Source organism: Triturus cristatus, chromosome 11, assembly GCF_964204655.1.
Source record: "Triturus cristatus chromosome 11, aTriCri1.1, whole genome shotgun sequence".
NCBI classification, from domain to species: domain Eukaryota; kingdom Metazoa; phylum Chordata; class Amphibia; order Caudata; family Salamandridae; genus Triturus; species Triturus cristatus.
Window position 1 is genome coordinate 170,587,434 of NC_140594.1, and position 25,555 is coordinate 170,612,988.

Consider the following 25,555-nt stretch of genomic DNA (forward strand, 5'->3'; position numbering starts at 1 on the left):
TCCAGATGGAAGTTCAGGTCTCCGAGGAGGCTGCAGTTGGTGGAGGTCAGTGCGTGCGTGCTGATGAAGTCGGCGATGGTGTCGCAGAATTGTGGCCGGGGTCCGGGTGGTCTGTAGATGAGGGTGCCTCTTAGGGTGGTCGTGGGGTCCGTGTGGATTTGGAAGTGCATGTGTTCGGCGGAGCTGAGAGTGTCGTTGGTGTTTGTTGAGACCTTGATGGCTTTCTTGTGGACGATGGCGATTCCTCCTCCAACTCCGTTGGTGCGGTCGATCTTGTATCCGTCGGGGATGGCAATAGCGATGTCTGGAGAGGAGGCTTCATTCATCCAGGTCTCGGTCAGGAAGGCGACGTCTGGTGATGCAGTGTCGAGTAGGTCCCAGAGCTCTACTGCGTGTTTGCGTGCAGAGCGGGTGTTGATCAGGATGCATCGGAGCTGGTTGTGTTCTGTCGTGGCGTGTGTCTCTGCAATGGAGTTTACATCTAAGCACTCATTGATGTCTGAACATCACACATCATCAAAGATTACAACTTCAAACAGATTTTTTGTATCTTTCAATGGAAAAGATTCATAATCTGGAAAAAAGAAGTATGCCAGATACTTTAGGCTCAGAGTATTCTAGAGTGTATTTGTCAATGCATCAGTCTATTCCTCTAGTGAGTTTGTCTTCAGCCTCAGGATCTCATAGCTGCCATAATTTCATTGTAATTATGAGTGACATTTCAATGACTATGAGTGACACTATCTCCGTCACCACTGACCAGTGTCACCCGACCATCACCGGCACGACCCAAACATAGCTGCAAAGTTTTCAGTACACACGAGTAACATTTCTGTTTTCAAGTCACGTAAGATTGATTTTCACATCTCCTGTGCAACACCTTTAGTGATGCTTTATAAGGAGCAGTGGTTCAAGAAAATGTATGGTACAAAACGAAAATCTTTTTATTAGTAAGTGCAGTGTAGTACCTGGATTATATACACCACTCACACCTGACTTGTAATTTGTGAAGTTGCCCTGCACCCTTTCCTACCATACCATACCTTTCTGGCTACCTCATATTATGCAAGCTGAGTGACTGACTTCTGCACCTTTTTTGCAACACGTTTCTGAACTTTGCACTGTGGCACGTGACAACTTGCAACAACTAAGAAAGCAACAAGGGCTGCTACTGGTGGTAGTCGTCGTCATAGCCGCGTCCTGTGTGTTCAGTTTGTAATAAATCATGATTATCTATATTGATTTGGTCATCTTGTTTACTATGTACCAGGTTGGTACCTTACTTGTACAGTCCTTTTCTTGTTAAGTGCGTCATTAACCTGTGCCAGATCATTTATGTCGGTCATGTGTTTCACGTTTCATACCTCACACTGTACATCGCAAACACGCACCTTTTCTTGATTGGATGTCGATCCTTCGCTCCTAGTTGCTGTCAATTGTCATTTTGAATATCGGATGGAGGACATTTGTGATTCATGCATATTTCGTGGTTTTTGTTGTTTCTCATGTATGGAAGGTTTACCCAAAGAGTAGTTGTTCTAGGTTTTATGCTTACATCATGAAAACCTCTTCTCTAGTCGAACCCTTTCCAGGAAGGCTGATTGGAGACACAATTTAGTGCTGTCTCACTTACATTCGTCAACAAATCAGTGTCAGGAGCGCAGTCCAAGTGACTCTAAAATTCACTGACCAAATCCCTAACTCCGGTTATATGGACCTCCCTGAATCAATCGCCACTATAAGGATAGCAAGTGAGAAAATCCTGTGTGTGTCCCAAACTTTATCGAGAGTGGCAATTAATTGCTACATTTCTATGTATCACTCTTCAATTAAAAAGAGAACACGAAAAACTTACCGAGCCGAGGACTTGTTGAATGCAGAAAAGCCAGAAGTTAACACCAGTACGAATCGGCCAGGTGACAGTCCCCCGCCGCTTTTGCCTCACTTCCTCTCCCTCCGGACGTGACGGCACTAGTACGGTCACATCCGGTAATCCCAGGCCCCCATGGTGTAATACAGTGACAGCCAGTAGCAACCACTGCTGAGAGGGCAGGCCGCTCCCCCGTCGGTAATTGGCAGCAAAAGAAATACTTTTATTTTATGGCAGCAGTGTGTCAAAGCCGCGTGACGCCACTGTAATTAATTTGCAGCCTGGAGCCAGGCACGACACAGGCTGGGCAGACTTGTTACATTGTAGCGCTTTCAGCCTCTCCAGAGCTGAGAGCAGACAATATTAACTATTTATGCACTTACTGAGCCCTGCAAGCAGCTGCTGGCAGCACGTGAGCAGCAGAGCCGGCGCACAAGTGCCCAGGCACCGCCGGTGGCGCGCGCTGGCATTAAATGCGTGACAATGCATTTCTGTGCGGTGATGCGGAACACCACACTGAAATGTGTGAGCGTCACACCTGATGCGTGATACTTGGCAGGCATGGGATCTCTTCAATGGTGGAAAAATTCACCTGCACCTCCTTCTCCTATTCCTATTGCTACAGATCCAGCACTTCAACCAGTGGCCTCTCCACCACCATCTATTCTGGTTTTCCATCTCCCATAAAGTCTCCAACACTTAGAAGAAGATCCTAGATTCTAGAAGGGTGCTCCAGATGGTCTAGCCATGATTCTTTCCTTTTCATCTATTCTGTGAGATATTCACAGACTACTTAGCTGTTTTCGTTGGAGGTCTTGTTCTCTATTCTCCTTGTCTTCATTCCAGAGAACTCTTCAGCTTTGTATGATTGTACTCCTTCTAGAATTTCACCAGTAAATGACATCACTACTTTCAATGAAGGACTAGTCAGAGGGACTTTGAAGCTTAACATTCCAGTATTAACTACTCAAACAATTAGTTCAGTCATCATTGAGATGCTGTACCAAACTGCTTATTCACAACAACTTTTACCTTTTTGCCCAGAATTATTAGAACGAGCAATGGGGCTATTCGTAATGCCAGCTAACTTCAGACCAGATTGACCTTTCCTCCATTCGGATCCTGAACGGGATTTGGTTGTAGTTTCTTCAGAGAGAAAGGAGTATCCTACATCTCCAGCTTCCACTGTCACGTCTGAAATGGAAAGTAAGAGATGGATGTTGTTGGAAATAAAACTGTGGGACTTCAGCAGTTGCTGTGAAAGCAACTTGTGCTGCTGGTTAGTCCGACAGGGAGGACCGTTCTGTGCGAGATACTCTTCAGTGATTAACTGAGAAGACAGAACCTTTTTAAAAAGTTGTTTAGTAACGCACTGTGGTAGCTACCAAGTCATCAGTGCAGCTGGTAACTCGTTGGATATTACTGCAAGTGGATACTGTTTTAGTTTGGCCATGTGACGTACATTTTGGAAGCAACTTATGGGTTTCTAGACAAAAGCTTAACAGAGAATTCTGAACATTCTTGTTTGGCTTGCATGCAGATGATGAAATGCTGTGAATGAAGACTGAGTCGGAGACCCTCAGGATGGTTGGTTTGGAGAAAAATAAGGAATACAGAAAACATAAGTTCAAGACCTGTGGGCACCACTATTCACAACACAGGGTTCAAACCCCTCAATGGCCACAGCAATACTATCAACATTCAAGCAAAATCAGAAACAGCACCAGTTTATTTAATGTTTTGCCTGGGTGCAATCCTCAACATGCAGGCTGCAAAAGTATTTGTTGAAGAAGAGACTTTCTTCTATGCTTCTGAAGTTTTGCAGTTTTCTTTTGGCATTCTATCTAACAGCCCGGCTGATTTCTTCACTTCTGGGATCCATTGCCCTGTTTCCATATGCACAAACATAAAGAGATCGCTGCAACACAAAATCGGTTGTGCCAATATTCTGGCAGATGGGAAGACAAATTGGGAATGACTGTCGCATAGGCTGTGATCCAGTCTTTGCATTGGTTAGCTGATCGGAAAACCTTCAGCATGGTATGCCATTTCACCAGGATGTTCTATCACAAACAGTAGTTACAGGTGCCTCTATGGTGACAACTGCCATCTGGGTCACTGCAGACACTGTTTCCAGTCCTGGACATTTGGCCAACCATCCATCATTGAACTTGGCAGCCTAGCTCTTGAACTCTTGCAATATGGACACTTAAATCCTCAAGATGACCTGGACATTTTAAAGGGGCTCAACATCTTACTAATACGGCTTACTGGAACTTTACATTAAAAAAATATGATTCATCCAGTAGAATATTGATCCAACAAGTGCCATGAGGAAGCAGTACTGTCATATCTTTCTCCATTTGGCTAAAGTTGGGCTGCAGTTTCCTTTCTCTAACTTTTTCGCGTAACATTTTTTTTGTGAAAACGTTTTTTATTATCATTTTGAAAAAAACTTGTGACTTTTTGTATTAGAATTGGTCATTTTTGTAAAGAAAACATGCACAAAATGGCCAATATAGTCTGCTAATAGACTTTCTGGTCCCCTTGCCCTCCTGGTCGCACATTAAAGATTTCTGGGTTACCAATAGGGACGATAGCGACCATAACGCCCTCGAATTAAATTAAAGCCATCCCGGTCCCACGGCCACGGGGGAACAAAGGGAGGCAACTGAGGAGAGCCTGGTCCTTGGGAATAATAGGCGTAGTATAAAGTGGTAGTTAATATCTTCCCATCCGGCCAAATTACCCAATTTATATGCACAGGTAGTGCCCGTACTCGAAAAGGTGGAGGCGCTTATGATGAAAGACACCATCGTGGACACCCACTTTCAATTAGGACAGCTACATGCTGCCCTTGCTAAAACCCTCTTCGAATTTTTAACAAAAAAAATAACCAGGTCCAATGGAAAAACAACTGGCCCTCTCTGGTATAATGGTGCCTGCCGTAAGGCAAAAACTGATCTTCTTAGATCAATCAAAGAAGGAAAGGGTAGTGAGGACATCAGGGCGAGGCGATTGGCATACAAGTATTTGACCTCTAATGCCAAAAGTGAGTGGGAACATGACAAATGGATTAAACTTACCAACTCCCTGGCCTGTGCGGACTCGTGCAAATTTTGGCGCTGCGTCAACACAGGCTCAGAGGAATTGACATCTGCCATAGAACCTAATATTTCAGCTGAGACATGGCAGAACCATTTTCAATCCCTCTACAAACTACCCGAGGACGCCAGGGCAAAGTCTAGCCATGATCGCCGAGTCCTCAATCCATTCCTGGAGTCGATTTAGAATGAGCCTGCCAAAGATCTTCTGTGGAACATCTATGAGACTAATAGGTCTGTAGTTGGCTGGGAGCAGAGGTGAGCCATTTTTGAAAATTGGCACAATCTCTGCGCCCAGCCAAGTACCTGGCACGGCCATGCCTCCAAGAATGGCATTGAAGAGGGTCATAAGGTAGGGGGACCAGACATCTGGTTCCTGCTTAAACAAGTCACCCGGCAGCCCATCCAGCCCTGGGGCCTTTCCTGATGCGAGTCCGAGGACGGCAACACGTACCTCCTTGAGTGTAAACGGCTCGCCAGTCTCGACGGGGCAGTGGGATTGGCAGCCCTTATCAAGCAGGTTTCAGAAGAGGTATTTCTACCACTGACCAAATCTTCCGTCTAAATCTTTTATATTGGAAGACGGTGCTGATCGAGGGTGGCAGCCTTTACACAGTTTTTGTGGATCTTCGCGCCGCCTTTGACCTGGTGCCCAGGGACAAATTATGGGCGGTGCTAATGGATCTGGGGGTTCCTACTGACATTCTCTGAATTTTGAGAAGATTGCACCAGGGTAATTTTGCCAAGGTCAGATGTGGAAGAGGAGGCACTCTATCGGACGCTTTCCCCGTTGACAGGGGGGTCAGACAAGGATGTGTCCTTGCTCCGACCCTCTTCTGTCTTTTTGTCAACGGGGTTATAAATCATCTTAGCGCCCTGAGTAACATCGAAGCTGGACGGCAGCAGGGTTCCTGCAATTATGTTTGCAGATGATACCCTGCTGCTTTCCAAATCCCCTATGGGTCTGCAACGGGTCCTGGACGGGTTCGCGAGTTTTTGTGTGGAACGCGGTCTGGAGATCAACGCTGCCAAAACGAAATACATGATCTTCAACCCGCCTCCCACCACACGCGCGAGCCCTACCATAGGGTCCTCTAGACTAGAGAGGGTCTATACCTTTGAATACTTGGGGATAGTTATTAATCAGTCTATGACCTGGGACACACACAAAACAAGGGCAAACATCAAATTGACTCAGTTGGTGGGTGGTATTGCCAGGATGACCAAAGGACTGACCTATAGGCCCCTAGGCCCTCGTATACAAATCTACAAAGTACAGGCTAGAGGGACAGTCACTTATGGAGCCAAAATCTGGGGGCACACGGTAATGCAGAAGCTTCAGGTAACGGAGAATACTTTTCTCAGGCAGTTGGCAGCCCTGCCTGTAAGTACACCTCTCCTGCCACTTAGACTAGATTTGGGTCTAAGACCGATTTCAGAGGAGTTGGGCCTTAAACCCCTAACCTTCTGGTGCAAAATCTGGTCTTCGCCGGAACTCTCTAAATATAGAGCGGAGCTGGCAGAGATTTTGCGTCTTTGCAAGAATATACAAATTCCATGGTTAAGTTACATAAAGCACACTTGTGAGCTATTAGACAGATCAGATCTGTGGCACAACCCTGGAACAGCATGCCCTAGGGTCTCTCGCAAATTAATCTCGAAGGCTTATTACGAGCACTGCCTACGAGATGCTATATCAAACGTGCGGGAGGGGTCCCACACTGCCTATTTCTTGGCCTTCAAAGACTCATACTATCTAGAGCTGACTTTTAATGACATGGGCCCGCCACTCACAAGGAAGCTTTTTATGAAATGGCGCTACAATACTCTCCCTCTCAGGGCGTACACGGCACATTGGGCACACTCAGATCACACAGTCCTATGCCCATTTTGCAAGCACCAACAAGAGTCAGATTTGCATGTTATATTTTTCTGCCCAGCGTACCAAAGACCAAGGGTGTACTGGATTCGCCCTTTGCTTAGAAATCTGGGCTTTAGACAGTATTTCCCTGCTTTTAGAATATTGAAGACAGATCTTTCGGTTTCAATAGCCTTTGCTGTTGCTAAATTTTTAACGTCTATGTGGTTTATCCGTTTGCGTCATCTTAACATACTTCAGCAGATGAACTAACTTGATGATTTATTTTAAATTGAGTAATTTCCTTTTTTTTACTGAAATATGAATACATTTATATTGTCATGATTTTATTGTATTTTTCTGTATTCTTTTATGGTCCGAGAGACCGAAATAAAGATAAATAAATGAAAATGAAATGACTTTCAAGTTTGTTTGCTTTTCCAAAATTGTCCCTTTTTTAGAATAAAGGTTTTGAGATATTTATATTTGTTAAAGTGTTCCAGGATACTGTGAGGAAGCGGACTATTCAAAGCTTGTGACTTTAATGAGAAGTAGTAGGATTAAAGGAAGGTATTCACTGTAAAGGGTGTTCTAATCCCTAGCACCAGCATTTAGAATGTTCATTTTTTTACAGCCTTACCCAAACTGCTGAAACCGAAAACTCAAGTTAAATGTACTTTCTCTTTATTTTGAAGGGAGCAATACACAAGAAATATTTTGGAACAAGAAAATCTCGGAAAGGTAAGAAGTGCACCGTTAGTGTTGTTGCACCATTACTGTGGTTACAAAATGTTCATTATGTTGTTCTAATAATGTACTTTATGCAGTCATCCAGAGCATTTTTTTTAATTAGAGGTGCTGTGTGCTGAATTGCGGTTGCTAAAAAGTAGTGGTGGGCAGAACTAGCGGGATTTCACTCTGTGAAATTCTGCAGAGTTCTTCGTACGGGAGGAATTAGGCATGTCGCGCAGCTTGTGCTGATTTTTGGAACCAGAAGTTCGTTCCATACTGAAAAATCAGCATGAAAGGCACCACGCAGCGCCCCAGATGGCACTGCTTCTAGAGCTGGTACTCGAAGAGATTTTCTACTTGAGTGGCAGCTTTCTGAGTACAAACGGTTGCAGCTGCCTGCGCTGGGGAAATCTCACCGGGTGCCCTCCTAGCGACCGAAAAATGCACTAGGGAACGCAAAATCTTACTCACGCTCACCAACTAACCATTGGCGAGCCACATGCAAGATAAAACTCTGCCACGCAGCGGTTGGCAGAATTTAACTGGATCTCTGTGTTACATGTGTAATGCAGAGTGGCCAAAACGTTGCCATCTCCACCGGTGAAATGTATCACCCACCTCTATTAAAAAGTAGTCGAAAAGCCTTAAAAGGCCCATTGGCCAGACTGCATCAGTCTGAAGAGGAGCTATCCTGTTTACAAATATTCTGAGAGATTATGGAACCCCGAGCAAGCACCAATGACTCAGATGCCTCACTTTGCATTTTGCAAACACCTTCAAACGTTTTTTAGGAGTTAAAATCAAGACGTTCCTAGTGTTCCATTTGAGCCAACTCCTAAAATCACGTTTTCTTTCTATTCTACCTTCTACTATCTGAACTTTCTTCTCCACATTTTCCAAACTGTGTACTGCCTACAATCTCAAACCAGTTAAGAGTGTCAGGGCTTCAGACCCTCTGAGTGAACCATGCCCTGTGTCTGCCATTAAAGCCTACGTACATACCCTGGTACTTGTTTTAGTGGGGTACAGCACCCACTTTGTAGCTCACTCTCTCATCAGCACTACTAAATAGACGGTATTTGAATGGGGCAATATTTTTGTAAACAATATCCAGGCCAAACTCTTTATGTGACACAATATTTTAGTTATCAGTATTCTAACAAATAACCATAAAGACTGACAGGAGACCTAAAGGTTCTGCCAAGTTAGTGCCCCCATTTCCAGTTTGCCCTTTTTAAGTAAGATGATAGTGGGTGAGATCAGATGCCAACTTCAGGACGATATGGAGAGTTGGAACAGCCTTAATGACTGGTAATCAGATTCCAGGCACTGAACCAGGCAGGATTAAAGGCATTAGCTGAGACAGTGGCATCATGTAGAGCTAAGATCCCGCTATGGGGGCGGGATAGTGAGAGATGGTTGACATCAGATCCCTAATTTCTTGTTCCATCTTGCCTTCTTTGACTTATTCCCATGATGAAAACTCTGCCATTGAAATCTTAAATTGATATATTAAGCCGGGGTCACGTTCGTTTAACTTTGAGGAATACACTGATTATCTTGCAATAGTGAAAGACCGTTCAAATCTTAATAAATGAATATGCGTGACTTTATGAAGGAATTTCAACTGGATGGTATAAAAGGTGTTTCAGTGGTCACGTTTTAATGTTTCAGGTCTTTGGGTGTGCATCAAGAGAATTAATGAAGAAGGCAGGCAAACAATAACTTACTCATATGGTGGCAAAAGAAGACATTCTTCTAGCATCTAAGATTGGTTTTACATGCTGGAGCAGTGCAAATAGGTGCAGGTCATTTATTAAAGGAACATGCCTCTAAGCACTTGTGCGCCTCAAGACAACTTGTAGAATCTTGGGGAAGGCCAATTCCTAAAAATATACGAAAGTTGGCATAGGTGCGTGCACAGCTACAATTTACAACAAAGAAATCCCACTCGTTCAAAGAAGGTGTTTGGGCCACTTTCCCACAAACGTGCAAGAATTATGAGTAAATTTAGAAGTATAATTGATGTGGGAAATGTTACTAGCCACAGAGTTATGACTGTGGCTGTTCACTACACAGGCAGTGCCCTTCCTCTTGATCACATTCCCATATTAAAGATAGTGCCTGTTTGATCAAACCTACTGCAACTCTGAAGGATGCCCACGCCCTATACTGTGAGACAGTATGTGAGTCCTAGTCCAAGAAATGCCCCACAAGGATCAATCTTCACTTGCGCTGATCGAAAAGTGCTGGAGCGAGTGAGTGCAGCGGAAACATCCCTGGTGCTACCTCCCATTAGCAGACTACAAATAACCCTGCCAGAAATGCACACGCGCATTGGGATCATCGTTGGAAGAGTATTTTGTAGCCCACAACTCCATGCCAACTAATCTCCTGCAAACCGGCAGTGCTAAACTTACAAGCTCAATTTCTCACAAGGGGAGGTGGCATGAGCTGCCTGTAAGTGATAGTCAAGCAGCTTAACACAACCCCACATTCCTTGTAAACCATTTGGACAAGAGCTGAAACTGAGACCTAGCAATCCAGGCCATCTCAAATGTGAAGTTGTATATTAAGCAGCCTGTTGATGATCATAAATTGTCAGGCTGTCAGTCCGATCAGCCCTGTGAAGAGCAAGGAACTTTCTGAAGCAGATATGTTAATAAGCACTGGAGCAAAGGTGCTGGGAAATAGTCTAGAATCCTCTGCTCATTAGCATGGCGTGCATGATAGCTTGTATACGTGGAAATGCTCTGTACCCTAGATAAACTGCACATGCTGAATCAAAAATAACATATCTATAAACATATGTGCCCAAATTGTATTAAAGAAAGTCTGTATTTTGCAGTGATACATAAGATGCTCCTACGCATTATCTCATGCAAAAAAAAATATATATATTTTCAAAGATGCAATGTTCTGTATCGTAGATAAATTCAACAGGATGAGCAAAAATAATGTGCTTATGTAAAGCTGTGCCCATACTAGAAACAAATAGTCAGTATTTTACAGTCATTCATAAACAAGCATTTGCAATGCAATAGGTCTTACATGTGCAAATGTTAGAGCTACTGGTATTGTAAATGACAATTTAATTTACCTGTGTGGTTTGGTTTGGAGGGCACTGGCCTTTGGGACCTTATAAGTGTTTAGACCTACAAAAATGAAGTGTAGCCTAACAAAGGTATCAATGTATCTGAAAGAAACACGTTAGTTAGATTCCTCACCTTAGAATATCCCCAGGCGTCAGACTGGATCCGGAAGATTTTTCGTCAGCAATACCCCTTGCGCGTCGCTAGGCGTCGTCTGCGGCTCCGCGTCCGTCGTCGGCGTCGTGCACCGGAATGACGTCGTCGGAGTACTTAGATGCCGCCCTTGCGCGCTGACGTCAGTTCTTCTTTTTTCCGCGCCAGTAAGCGCAGATCCGGGAGAGCTACCCCTTTAGTCAATTTTTGACTAACTTTTTTGACTCTTTTTACTTGGAAAAAGTAGAGAGATTTGGCTTAGCCACAAAACAACCACATGGGTATGTGGGGTAGGGCCACAAAGCTAAGCAATCATTAAACAAAAGGCCACATGCATTTGTAGTGTAAAATTAAAATCTGAGTGTGGGATAACATTTCCTTTATATAGTCTACAAGTACTGTTTTTTTGTAATAGCTGTTGCTTTTACTGATCTACAAACAGTTGCAAATACACTTGAAATCATCCTTGTCAAAAGTATTTTACATAACATGAGACTAACATTGTTGAATTTTTCATGTTTTCGGCTAAAACACTGGCTGAAAATAATAATATTTTAGTTATATATTCCTCCTGTTTACAATATTTATGTTGGAAGGGAAACTTTTCACAGTTAGGTTTAGTTCATATTTCCTGGATGCTACGTTTATTATGTAATTGCAGGTGGACACCATACCCAAGAAGAGTCTATCCCAGAGTTTTCTATTTAGCCCCGCTTCCAACCTTGTTATTCTTTACAATACAGCACCATTCACACCTCAAATGAGATATAAATCATTACAGCAAGGATTAGGATCTCATAGTGGATTGCACTCATAGTGAATGAGGTGGTTGGGTTATTTCTGCTCTGGAGGGAGATCAGTGCTAGACGGACGGCATACGAGGATCTATTCAGTTTACTGGTACATGCATGGTTGGACTGGGACAACAAAATAGGCCAGGGCACCAGAATAAAAATGGCCCCAATTAACAAAAGTGGCCCACATTTGCAAATCAGGTTAGTTTTGCACTTGTAAATACACGCTGTATAAGTATTTTGCATGGTGTGTAAGATTGCATTGAGGCAGTGTTTGCGAAGTAATTTCCGGGAAATCAACGGTAAAACCCGACCTACCTGGGCTTAAAGCAAGCCTACAAACAACTAAAAAAAAGGCCCACTCACTGATCTCTAAGCCCAGCCCACTGGACACTACCTGAATGCCCTATATGCCAGTCCTACCTTGGGTACCTGGCAAGTAACGAGAAGAGCAAGGGAAAAGGAACTGCAGCGAATGCAACATTGGTTGATGAGAAATGTGACAGTCCGAGTGTATTGTACATAAATCTGGACAATGTGGAGGAGTGCGGCAGTCAGAAAGTATTGTACATCAACCTTAACAGTGATGAGAGGAGTAGTGGAACAGTCCACGTGTAATGAAAAGGAGTGCGATAGTCCAAGTGTATTGTACATGAATCTGGACAAAGATGATGAGGAGCAGTGCGACAGTCCGAGTGTATGGTACATAATTCTGGAGAACTAGGAGGAGTGCGACAGTCAGAGTGATTGTACTTCAATCCTGACAATGATACAGAGCAGTACGACATTCAGAGTGTATTGTAAATCAATCCAGACAACGATGCGGAGGAGTGCGATATTCAGAGTGTATTGTACATCAATCCGGACATCTATACGGAGCAGTACAGCACTCAGAAAGTATTGTACATCAATCCAGACAACAATGAGGAGGAGTGTGGCAGTCAGAGTGTATTGTACATCAATCCTGACAACGATACGGAGCAGTACAACATTCAGAGTGTATTGTACATCAATCCAGACGATGATGCGGCAGAGTGCGACATTCAGAGTGTATTGTACATCAATCCAGACGATGATGCAGCAGAGTGCGACATTCAGAGTGCATTGTACATCAATCCAGACAATGATGCGGGGGAGTGCGACATTCAGAGTGTATTGTACATCAATCCAGACGATGATGCGGCAGAGTGCGACATTCAGAGTGCATTGTACATCAATCCAGACAATGATGCGGCAGAGTGCGACATTCAGAGTGCATTGTACATCAATCCAGACAATGATGCGGAGGAGTGCGACATTCAGAGTGTATTGTACATCAATCCGGACATCTATACGGAGCAGTACGGCAGTCAGAGTGTATTGTACATCAGTCCAGACAACGATGCGGAGGAGTGTGACAGAGTGTATTGTACATCTATCAGGACAAAGATACGGAGCAGTACGACCGTCAGAGTGTATTGTATATCAATCCAGACAACAATGCTGAGGAGTGTGGCAGTCAGAGTGTATTGTACATCAATTCATACAACGATACGGAGCAGTACAACATTCAGAGTGTATTGTACATCAATCCAGACAAGAATGCGGAGGAGTGTGGCAGTCAGAGTGTATTGTACATCAGTCCAGACAACGATGCGGAGGAATGTGACAGAGTGTATTGTACATCAATCCGGACAAAGATACGGAGCAGTACGACTGTCAGAGTGTATTGTATATCAGTCCAGACAACAATGCTGAGGAGTGTGGCAGTCAGAGTGTATTGTACATCAATCCAGACGATGATGCGGCAGAGTGCGACATTCAGAGTGTATTGCACATCAATCCGGACATCTATACAGAGCAGTACGGAAGTCAGAGTGTATTGTACATCAATCCATACAACGATACGGAGCAGTACAACATTCAGAGTGTATTGTACATCAGTCCAGACAACGATGCGGAGGAGTGTGACAGAGTGTATTGTACATCAATCCAGACAACGATGCGGAGGAGTGTGACAGAGTGTATTGTACATCTATCCGGACAAAGATACGGAGCAGTACGACCGTCAGAGTGTATTGTATATCAGTCCAGACAACAATGCTGAGGAGTGTGGCAGTCAGAGTGTATTGTACATCAATCCATACAACGATACGGAGCAGTACAACATTCAGAGTGTATTGTACATCAATCCAGACAAGAATGCGGAGGAGTGTGGCAGTCAGAGTGTATTGTACATCAGTCCAGACAACAATGCGGAGGAATGTGACAGAGTGTATTGTACATCAATCCGGACAAAGATACGGAGCAGTACGACCGTCAGAGTGTATTGTATATCAGTCCAGACAACAATGCTGAGGAGTGTGGCAGTCAGAGTGTATTGTACATCAATCCAGACGATGATGCAGCAGAGTGCGACATTCAGAGTGTATTGCACATCAATCCGGACATCTATACGGAGCAGTACGGCAGTCAGAGTGTATTGTACATCAATCCATACAACGATACGGAGCAGTACAACATTCAGAGTGTATTGTACATCAATCCAGACAAGAATGCTGAGGAGTGTGGCAGTCAGAGTGTATTGTACATCAGTCCAGACAACGATGCGGAGGAATGTGACAGAGTGTATTGTACATCAATCCAGACAACGATGCGGAGGAGTGCGACATTTAGAGTGTATTGTACATCAGTCTGGACAACGATGCGGAGGAGTGTGAAAGTCAGAGTGTATTGTATATCAATCCAGACAACAATGCGGAGGAGTGTGGCAGTCAGAGTGTATTGTACTTCTATCCAGACAACGATGCAGAGAAGTGTGGCCGTCACAGTGTATTGTACATAAATCTGGACTTTGGCCAGACCCTAAAGCAGCCCTTCAGTGTTCTGCAGGTTGCACACTTATTAAAGTTGAAGGTGTAGAACTTAGCCGAGTTGCTTACTAGCCCTCAGTAAAAAAACAAAACTTTAATAAACAAATGATTTGTGTCAGTTGAGAACGATGTATATATAAGCCCACTGGTTGTATAATAGTAATAGACGACCTACAGAACCTGCAAGGCACACTGGGTTGTCTCTTGACAAAGATTCGAAAGGTTGACAGTGGTTCTATTTTCATCCAACATGCTACCATTCTCACCAGTGACGTGATGTATCAGTTGACTCCATGTCACTAGCAAACAATGAGTCACGCCTGCTCTTTCATTCAACAGTCTTATGCATTCTGGGTATTATCCACTGCTTCACAGGCATTGGACTCAACTACTAGGCCCCTATGGTTTCTAAAATTCAACACGGCACGGGTACATTCTTACATGAGGACATGTAGCCACCTGATAATCCTGGGCTAAATGTTACATGCAGATTGCAGCAGCAGGTGCTTAATCCGCCAAGTTTTCTTAGCGTCTACAGGAGAGACATAGCAAAGAGAAAGGCTGTCACGAAGAATAGATCAGGGATTTTCAGATAGTGAGGTAAGAGTGTTTTTGTGAGCTACAGAATTCGCTGAAAGAGGTCGCATCCGCTCAGTGAACCTCAACCTGTCTTTGGCCTTGAAAAGCTATAGGGCAGGAGCAGGCGCGCGCAGTATTTGAGTGATGGAGAACTTTAAATACATGCCATAAGCTTTCAAAATAACTTCTTACCTAAAAATAAATGTAAATAAATGCCCTTTAGTGAGACAAGGGGACTTAACCTGTCTGCAGTGCCCTTTGACAGGGGAAGAGCAGTTTCAGACACTGTGATCATGGTCTTTAGGAGCCTTGCCCTAGGTGGTCCCTTAATTGTCAGAACGGTCATGGTGCTGGAGGTGCCTGGCACGAGGCGCTGGAGGTGCATAGCTGGCTCCAGCGGGAGGCGCTGGAGGTGCATAGCCTGCACCAGCACCACGTGCTGATTGGCCCAGCTCGCTATAAAACGTGGACCAGTCACGGTTTCCTGGCGGGCAGTATTGACTTGTTTTGACCATCAGTGCTTTAAATGGGAATAAATAAGGGCAGGCACTTACCAAATTGAGTTGTGTACTAGAGGTAGGATGTGGGGCGGGACCAGGGGTGATGCTAAGGGGCGGAGATAGTGGGTTCCCATTTAGTGGGATCAAGATGTTCTTGGTGTGAACATGTGCATGGTGATACTGGAGCATTTGTGGAACCTCAGCACTATTCTTCTGATGGATACATCTGCCAGTGGATTCCTCACCTTGTGAATATCCCTTGCGCCAGCAACATTCGGAAACTTTCGTAGCAGTCCACGCCGATGAGGCCGAAGACGACGTCACAGAGACACGGCTCCGCTCGCGACTCCGCTGACGTCACCGGCTCCATAAGAGGACCTCGTCGGCGTGATGACGTCAGTTCCCTTTTTTCCGCGCCGTCGAAGCCAACGGATTTCGGGATTCGCTGTTGTTAGCGTCGTTGATACTTTGTGTATTTTCATTGCTGTTTCCTGTCTTCTTTGAAGATGTCATCGAGGAAGTCTGGATTTAAGCCTTGCCGGGAGTGTGGCAAGCATATGTCCATCACTGACCCACCTGAGGACTGTGTGTGGTGTTTATCCTCGGACCACGATGTGGATGGTTGTACCAGCTGCCGTAAAATGAGTTCAAAAGCTTTGAAAGAACGGGAGGCAAAACTTTTTATTGCCAGGATGAAGAAGGAGAAGAGAGGGAGGAGGAAAACAAGATCGAGGTCTCAATCGAAGTCGAGGTCGGCTTCGAGGTCGACGTCGGGGCATGCTTCGAGAGCTAAGAAGCACAAGAAAAAGAGAAGGCATTCCTCTCGGCGTCATTCTGACAAGAGTACGGCGCCGAAGTCGAAGTCACCTGATCGGCGTCGAAGGGACTCCATCTCTCCTTCTCCTGTGCCGGGTTCACCAGCTGGTCCTTCATCTCCAGTGGTCCCTTTGTCTCCGGCTTCGCCAGTTCCAGTCCGGACTCCGACGCCGGTCTCATCCCCGGCTCCGGCTCCGGCTCCGGCTCCATCTCCGGCCCTGGAAGAGCTTCAAGTCCCGGGTGAGCCTGCGACGCCGTTGAATCCACCGTCGGCGCCGGTTGGCCCGAGTCCGGTGGGGCCTGACCAGTATCCTGCCTTTCCTGGGCCAGGTCAGGATCCTTCGCATTATTTAAATGCGATGTATGGGGTATTTGCTCGTGCCATGTATGCCCCTGGTGCACCTACGGGTCCGATGGGTCCTTTGGCTTTTAACTTGGGAGTGCCGCAGGTGTATCCTCAGGCTCCTTTTTACCCATTTTATCCGGCGACGCCGTCTTGGAATCCTCCGGCTCCGAGAACGTTGACGCCGCTTCCATCCTCGCCGGCTCCGGCTCGACCTCGTTCGACGCCGAAGGCTCCGCTGGATCCACGTTCGACGCCGATGGCTCCACTGGCACCGGCGCCGTCGGAGTCGATTACGGCGCCGCCGACGCCGAGGATTCGAATTCGCTCCAGGAGGGAGACTCAGAGGATTATTGAGGAGCAGAGATACCTTCAAGAGGAGGCGGAGGATGGAGAATTGGTAGAGTCGGATGAGGCTTTTGACGAGCTTAAGGAAGCTAGTGGCTTGGACCTTTCTCCTGAGTGGGAGATTACTCCGCCATCTGATGAGCCATCCAAGGATGTCGCACCCTACCATGCAGTCATAAGGAGAGCTGCGGAGTTGCTTGATCTCCAGCTTCCAACAATGGAGTTTAAGTCAAACATCTTGACTGAAGTCTTGCATTCTCCCACAGCGGTGTCAGAGCCTTTGCTTCCATTTAATGAGGCCATTGTGGAGCCTGTATTGGAGGTGTGGCGCAAACCTTTTTCTGCTCCTGCGGTTTCAAAGACGATCGCAAGGAGATACAGAGTGGCCCCAGGAGATCCTGAATTTTTGTCGTCCCATCCGTCACCAGAGAGTCTGGTGATTCAAGCGGCTTGTTCTGGGAAGTCTAAAGGTGCTTTTCCACAGGTCCCTGGGGACAGAGAGGCAAAAAGGCTGGATCAATCGGCAAAGAAGGTGTTTTCATCAGCCAGCATGGCTTTGAAGTCGACTAACGCCACATGTCTCTTGGGACGCTATGTTCACGCGCTGATGGACTCGGCTAAGAAACTGGCGCCGAAATTGCCTGAGGACGATAGATCTGGTTTTAACGACATCTTGGCTGATGCTCAGGCGGCTGCGCGGCAGGTGATTCAGAGTGGTCTGGACACTGCTGATTCTGTGGCAAGAGTCATGGGGTCGGCTGTTGCGACCAGGAGGAGTGCTTGGTTGAGAACATCGGAGTTTTCTCAAGATGTACAGTCGACCCTACTGGATCTACCGTTTGATGGGTCTGGCCTATTTGGGAAAAAGGCAGATGCTGCTCTGGAAAGATTCAAGGAGAGCAAGGCAACTGCTAAATCTTTGGGACTCCAGTCTCAGTCGAGAGGGTCTTTTAAGAGGTACAGGGGTTTTGGAAGATCATCCTTTCGTACCTATAGACAGACTCAGCAGCAGCAGCGGCAGCAAAGTTCCTCGTCCAGAGGTTGCAGAGGAAGAATCAGGGGTCGCACACGTGGCTCTCGTCAGCTCTCCTCCTCCTCCTCCTCTTCCTCTTCCTCAGCCCCTCCCACCACCGCAAAACAGCCCTAGATCCGACATTCCGGATCATGTTGGTCCTGTGGGGGGCCGGCTTACCCATTTTCTACAAGATTGGGAATCTGTAACTACAGATCTCTGGGTTCTAGATCTTGTAGAAAATGGGTACGCCCTTCCCTTTCGGGAATTCCCTCCAAATTACCCTCCTTGCCAAGGGGTTTGTTCGGAGGACCACCGTCTTCTCCTGCAGGAGGAAGTCCTGAAGTTGTTTCAGAAAGGCGCGATAGAGGTGGTCCCGGAGCAGGAGAGGGGTCAGGGATGCTACTCCCGGTATTTCCTGATCCCGAAAAAGGACGGCAGATTGCGTCCGATATTAGACCTCAGAATCCTGAACTTTTACCTGAAACAGGAAAAGTTCAAGATGCTCACCCTCGCTCAGGTTCTTCAGGCGCTGAATCAGGAGGACTGGATGGTGTCGCTCGACTTGCAGGATGCGTATTTTCACATCCCCATTCTGAAGTCGCACAGGAAGTATCTCCGTTTCACGGTAGGGTCGCAACATTATCAGTTTGCGGTCCTCCCGTTTGGTCTTACTTCGGCACCTCGAGTCTTCACGAAGGTGATGGCAGTGGTGGCAGCCCATCTCAGAAGATCGGGAATTTCGGTTTTCCCTTATTTGGACGACTGGCTGATCAAGGCGGAGTCGTCGGAGAAGGTGCTGTGTCATCTGCAGGATACAACTCGGCTGTTGTACAGATTGGGTTTTTCGATCAACGTGCCCAAATCTCACCTGGTGCCCTCTCAGCGCAACCTGTTCATAGGTGCGGTACTGGACACTACTGTGTGTCGAGCATTCCCTCCTCCTCAAAGGATTCTCGACATACAGGAAATGATTCCTTTGTTTTACAGCGGAGCGGTTGTTCCAGTTCTGAAGGTCCTTCGCCTGCTCGGTCTGTTCGCCTCCTGCATACTGTTGGTCAACCATGCACGCTGGCACATGAGGGCGCTCCAGTGGTGCCTCCGCAAGCAGTGGTATCAGCACAAGGGAGATCTCAGGGAGTCTGTGAGGATCTCCAGAGAAGCTGCAGCGGATCTATTTTGGTGGAGCGTGGAGGGCAATCTGTCCCAAGGAAAGCCCTTCCATATACCTCCATCGGTGGCCACGGTGATAACGGATGCATCCACCTTAGGGTGGGGTGCTCATCTGGGGGATCTGGAGATCAAGGGTCTTTGGTCTCCAGAGGAAAGGTTGCTTCACATCAACCTTCTGGAGTTACGGGCGATACGTTTGGCGCTCAAGGCCTTCCTCCCTTCCCTTCGCGGTCAGTCTGTTCGAGTCCTGACGGACAACACGACCGCGATGTGGTATATAAACAAACAGGGAGGAGTGGGGTCTCTTTGTCTCTGCAGAGAGGCCCTGCGTCTATGGTCCTGGGCTCAGGACCATCGGATTTGTCTGATGGCAAATCATCTGGCCGGAGTTCTGAACGTGCGTGCGGACAGTCTCAGTCGGCAGTTCTCTGCCGATCACGAGTGGAGGCTTCATCCAGAGGTGGTTCGTCACGTCTTTCGGACGTGGGGGACTCCTCGTGTGGATCTATTCGCCACTCACGAGAACGCTCACTGCCCGTCATTCTGCAGTCTCCAGTATCCGTTGCAGGGAGCGTTGGGGGACGCGTTCCAGTTGAGTTGGGGCTCACGACTCCTTTACGCGTTTCCTCCCATACCCTTGATTCCTCGGGATCTGAGGAAGATTCGCCAAGACCGGGCCCAAGTCATATTGGTCGCCCCGGATTGGCCAAGAAGGGTGTGGTACACAGATCTTCTCCACATCTCCTCGTGCCCTCCGCTCCGTCTCCCTCTGAGGGCAGACCTCCTCTCGCAGTCGGAGGGGCAGGTTCTACACCCCCACCTCCAGAGCTTACACCTTCATGCCTGGAGATTGAACGGGGCAACCTGAATTCTTTCTCTCTCCCGCCAGATGTGGTGGATGTTATTTTATCGGCCAGGCGACACTCCACCAAGTCCATTTACTCCTACAGGTGGTCTAAATTTGTTAAATGGTGTGGAGAGAGGTCCATTGATCCCTTGAAGGCTCGTCTGTCTAATATTCTGCAGTTTGCCCTTTCTCTTGCCCAGCAAGGCTTTGCTGTGGCTACTGTGAAAGGATATCTATCGGCTCTATCGGCTTTCCTTTGTTTGCCGGATCAGCCGTCGCTGTTTAAGTCTCCTATTGTTCTTCGTTTTATAAAGGGTCTTACAAACAAATTTCCTCCAACTCCCTTTATTGTGCCTCAATGGGACTTGAACCTTGTCTTAACCTATCTCATGGGTTCTCCTTTCGAGCCCTTACATAAGTGTCCCATGAGGCTCTTGTCTTTTAAGACGGTATTCCTCGTAGCAATCACCTCGGCAAGGAGGGTAAGTGAGCTTCAAGCTCTAAGTTCGAAACCCCCATTCTTGACCATTCATGCTGAACGAATGGTACTCAGGACCAGGGCTGCATTTTTGCCTAAGGTGTTAACTCCCTTCCATCTGGGGCAGTCCGTTACCCTTCCTTCTTTCTATCCTCCCCCACACCCTTCCAAGGAGGAGGAGAGACTTCACCGCTTGGAGCCTAAGAGGGCGGTGAGCTTCTACCTGGACAGGACAAGAGATTCCAGGATTGATGACCAGCTCTTTGTGGGTTTTGCTGGCTGCAGAAAGGGTCGTGCGGTGCACAAGCGCACCCTTTCAAGATGGATTGTGCTTTGCATCAAGATCTGCTACTCCCTAGCTGGTAAGGAGCCTCCGGAGGGTTTGAGGGCTCATTCTACCAGAGCAAAGTCTTCCACATCTGCCTTAGCTAGGGGTGTTCCGGTGGAGGACATTTGTAGGGCGGCAACTTGGGCCTCCCTCCACACTTTCGCAAAACATTATTGCTTAGACACCGAGGTGAGGCGGGACGGACATTTTGCTCGTTCCGTCCTTCAGGATTTTCTGGTATAGGGGGATGGACACCCTCCTCCGGGAGTGGGGACTGCTGTGGAATCTATTCACAAGGTGAGGAATCCACTGGCAGATGTATCCATCAGAAGAACAAGTTACTTACCTTCGGTAACGCTTTTTCTGGTGGATACAGTATCTGCCTGTGGATTCCTCACTGACCCACCCGCCTCCCCGTTGTCCATCCTTCTATACCAGTGACTCTATGCCTGTAATTCTTTTGATGGGTTTCAAATGTGTTTATCACTGTCAAAGGCATTATGTTATTTCTTCTGCTTTGTTATTTATTTTCCACACTGAGTGTGTTGATATGCATATTGTGTACTGTGTATACTGTTTATGTACATATTGCTGTCAGTCCGTCCGTGTGCCTCGAAGGCACGGAAAAAAGGGGCGGAACTGACGTCATCACGCCGACGAGGTCCTCTTATGGAGCCGGTGACGTCAGCGGAGTCGCGAGCGGAGCCGTGTCTCTGTGACGTCGTCTTCGGCCTCATCGGCGTGGACTGCTACGAAAGTTTCCGAATGTTGCTGGCGCAAGGGATATTCACAAGGTGAGGAATCCACAGGCAGATACTGTATCCACCAGAAAAAGCGTTACCGAAGGTAAGTAACTTGTTCTTTTTGTCCTTATATGTACAAAAGGGTACATTTAATATTATCTTTCATCTTTTACACATGTACAGATTACCTCTGTTAACAGCACTTGAAAGACATTTTGCATTTTTACAATATGGACAGTAATAGGTAGTGGGGGCACTTTAAGAAAGAAACCTAGAAAATTAAACACCACAATCTCGTTATATTTAACAACAGGCCTTATCTGTTTATCATCAGTATGATAGGACTATGGTATCCAGTGTCCAAAAACTTCAGACCATCTTACACCAATTATGTCGTTTCCAAGAAGGATTCCACCCCATTTGGACTTTATATTGACCTGTGGCCTTGTCTCTAAAAGTAAACAAGGTCCTTTCCCATCAACTGCCTGCATCAGAAGAATGACCTGGGCCTCTTTTGGCCTGATGATAAAACGTAAATACATTATTACAAACCACCAGCATTACATCAATGAAAAAGTGTGCCAATAGCCGTCTCTTCACTGAAGTTGTTTTTTGGGGGGAAATATTAAACCCTCCTGTCTCTTTGCCCCTTTGCAGACATGGCCCAGCCACTGCTAGCTTACACAGCTTTGCCTTAAAGCTCCATTCTTCCAGTAAACTCAGATTCCCTCTTCTTGGAAGTGGGCGAGCTACTAAAAGCTCGAGCCAGATTGCTGCCCGTGGCTCAGCTTGAGGTCCTCTTGGAACCTTGAGCCCAAAACAAGCCGAGCGAGAAACAGCAACACTCAAAGTAGACCCTACTCAGTGCCCCCAGCCCTAACTAAAAAGCCAAGAATTCATTAATTTGGGGGGTGTCAAACCCCTCACACCTTCCTGAAGCTACGGCCCTGATCATCATCACGGCTGCCAGTCCACAACTTTCCTGTAAAAGGGGGAGGGGAGGGTTGTAAAATAAACTTTTGCATTATCGAAGCGCCATTAGTATTCTCCGGTATTTACACAGCAGCATACCTCCAGACATCTCTATTTACCCCGACTCACGCTAGCAGACCATGCAGTCACGTCATTGATTTTTTAATTTTCATGATATCACTTTCGCCTTTAAAAGGCAATACTACAAGTAGCATAATTTAAATTAACAAAACTAGGACATGCGAACACTTCACACACTGACCACTACAAATATTCTTCTTTTGAGTTTTCACAGCTTTACCTTGTCCATTACGTCATCAAGTTGCTGACAGTCAAAGCTCGGCAAAGATCCAATAAAAGGCCAGGAGAAGGGTCCAGGGGAGAATTCTTTGGTGGCCTCCTTTTAACATAATCGCCAACCAAAAGGAAGATTGCTAAAAACCGGATGTTTGAGACGGTCGCCTGCTGCAGAAGGAAAGTTACGGCGGACAGACAGTTCCATGGTTGCTGAAGAAGGCTGGCTATTAAGAGAACACTGCCAATGCTGGCCTGAGATTCTGCATGCAGCTTGCTGAACTCAGCCAGCTCACTGCTGCTGCCAGGACTGAATTCCAAAATAAACCAGCATGGCCGCGAAAGTGAAAGCGACCGAGCTGTGTTTCATTAGTAACATGATCCACAACAAGGCAGGAATGCAGCTGCCACAATGCGTGCCGCTGCTCGCTCCCGACACCAAATTGATATGGGAGTGAACATTTAGGACATACACCCGCCTTCGGCCATTTGCGTGCTTTCATTATTGAAAGCCACACAAAGGCCAATGGAATGTGTGGGAGTTGCCAAACGCACACGGAGAAGTTTCAGGGAATTTTGGAGTGCTCACAAGAAGCCTCCCATAGGGCAGCGCATGCGCGCTGCGCTAGGCTCGACCTAAAAACTATCACTTTTAAAAACTGCCTTTCAATGCAGTGATATAATCTGACGTACCAACGTGAAACACTTCCACATGTCAAAGAAATTAACTATTTTATCAGTTTTAAAGAGATCTTACCATATTTTACTTGACGTTCGTGGCTGTAATTACATGCCTGATGCTTTCAAGGCTGCCTGGGCTCTCTTTTTTGGTTTGTTGGCTCGCCCACCTCTACCTCTTTCAGACCCGCCCCAATATCCCAAGACAGATGCCCTCTGCAAAACAAAACACAGTTGTGTTGTGACCATGTAGAATAAGCAAATCCGCACTAGGGATATAGAGGGGCCTTCCACTTGCTACAAGCACATCGGGCTGTGGTGATGCAGGGCTTGTCAAGTTGGCAGCTTTTTGTCAGCTGTGGTGGACACTGCAGCATAGACAACACAACATTCAGTACATTTACAAATGTTTACGTTTGCTGATGTCCACTCCGCTGCACTTCGATTCCTACATGCTATGCTTTACTGTCACTACCCCCACCTCGCACCTCAACCTAGCTATAAACAAGTGCTGACATACTTTGCTATGCTTTGCTTAGATTTCCCACAAGGTGCGAAATGTGGTAGTCAGCAGGCTCTGCGTCAGGCACCTTCAGTAGGATTGACTCCACAGGGCCTGATTGGACAGTGTGCCATTAATTATAGTGTGACATAGGCCCCTCCCAAACTCCCTGGTAGTACTGAATTAATTATAAACAAGCTGCTTGCCTTGTTGCCCTATGAGTACTCGTACTCTCTTTGGCCAAGGAGAAGTTCAGGTAATAAAGGGCAGAAAAGTCAAAAGTGCTGGTACTCCTTACCTGTGAGTACTAGCCCATTTAAAGTATAGGTGACCATCATAATCCTCTGCTATCCAATTCCATTATTTAAGCACAAGCCAGCCAGCCCCTGAGCAAGGCCCGGGCCTGGCAATGGCTGTGATTTGAAGCTTTCATTGAGCCTTCTAAGCTGACGTAAAGTGTATGTAACCATGCGGCTGACTCCATCATGGTAGCGTGCAGTCAGAGAGAAACGTGAGGGATCTGGCCGTGGCGCAATCATATAACCTGGTGGGTGAGCATTGCCGAGCTCGGGATCTGACCTGGATACCCAGCCTTCCTCTTGAGAAGGTATCATGTGAATGCAGTTGTGTGTGCTGGTGCTATGAGAGAATCAGAATACACTCAGGTGCGGCCGGCACCGATCGAAGCAGGGGTGGGAAGGGGTCAGGACGTGTGAGGTGGGGAGGAGGATGTAGGAGGGGGACACGCAGGGGAAGCGTCTATGAAAAAATGTATTTAAAAAGTACCTTTTCGCCGCTTCCTCGCCCTTCTTTCCTCCGTAGTCCTCCCTCGCTTGGCCACACGAAGCACACCCAGGCTCCCAGTCAGCCAATCACAACGCTGCCTTAGCAGCGTTGTGATTGGCCTGAGCGCAGTTTTGCAGCGCTCAGACGCTGACTGGAGGCCTGGGAATGTTCTCCACATAGGCTGTAATGCAACCTGCATGGATAACATGTGAAGTGCGCAATACTGTTTTGGGCGGCCCGAGAGGGCCGTCCAAGCAGTCATTGCGCACTTTAGGAGGGTGCTACCACACCTCCCCTACCCCTGCCCTGCCCCCTCACACAAAGCTGTGGGCAGAAGTAGGAGAAAATAAAATGATAATAACATGAGTTATTATCATTTTATTTTTTCTGTCTTTCACTACAGAAAAGCAGTGGGGCGACATTCCTCCGCGTTAGCGGAGGAGCCTCCACTGAGTACACATTTATGGCGCTCTGTGAGAGGCCAGATTTGGTGGGCAAGCCAAGAACTCATAGGAAGAGGTGAGCCAAGGTATTCGAAAATAGATTATTTCTTGAACTTCTGTTTCAGTTTGCTACATTAGATTATATCATTACATTGCTATTTGTTAAAAGTAATAGTTTTTAAACATGCTCTTTCCTGCATCCCTAACGCCCTGCCAGTGATGCCAGTTAAGCAAGAGCTGTCAGTGTGTCATTTGCAC

At 46.6% G+C, this 25,555-nt stretch overlaps 1 protein-coding gene across 2 annotated transcripts in view; it reads left to right on the top strand.

Moving 5' to 3' along the window:
• Positions 1 to 25,555, top strand: part of IFT81 (intraflagellar transport 81) — an 872,384-nt gene that overhangs the window by 798,507 nt on the left and 48,322 nt on the right. For both annotated transcript variants that reach the window (XM_085633362.1, XM_085633363.1), the window contains one exon: positions 7,528 to 7,573. In XM_085633362.1, the coding sequence (XP_085489488.1) occupies positions 7,528 to 7,573 (46 nt within the window). The remainder of the gene's footprint in view (positions 1 to 7,527; positions 7,574 to 25,555) is intronic.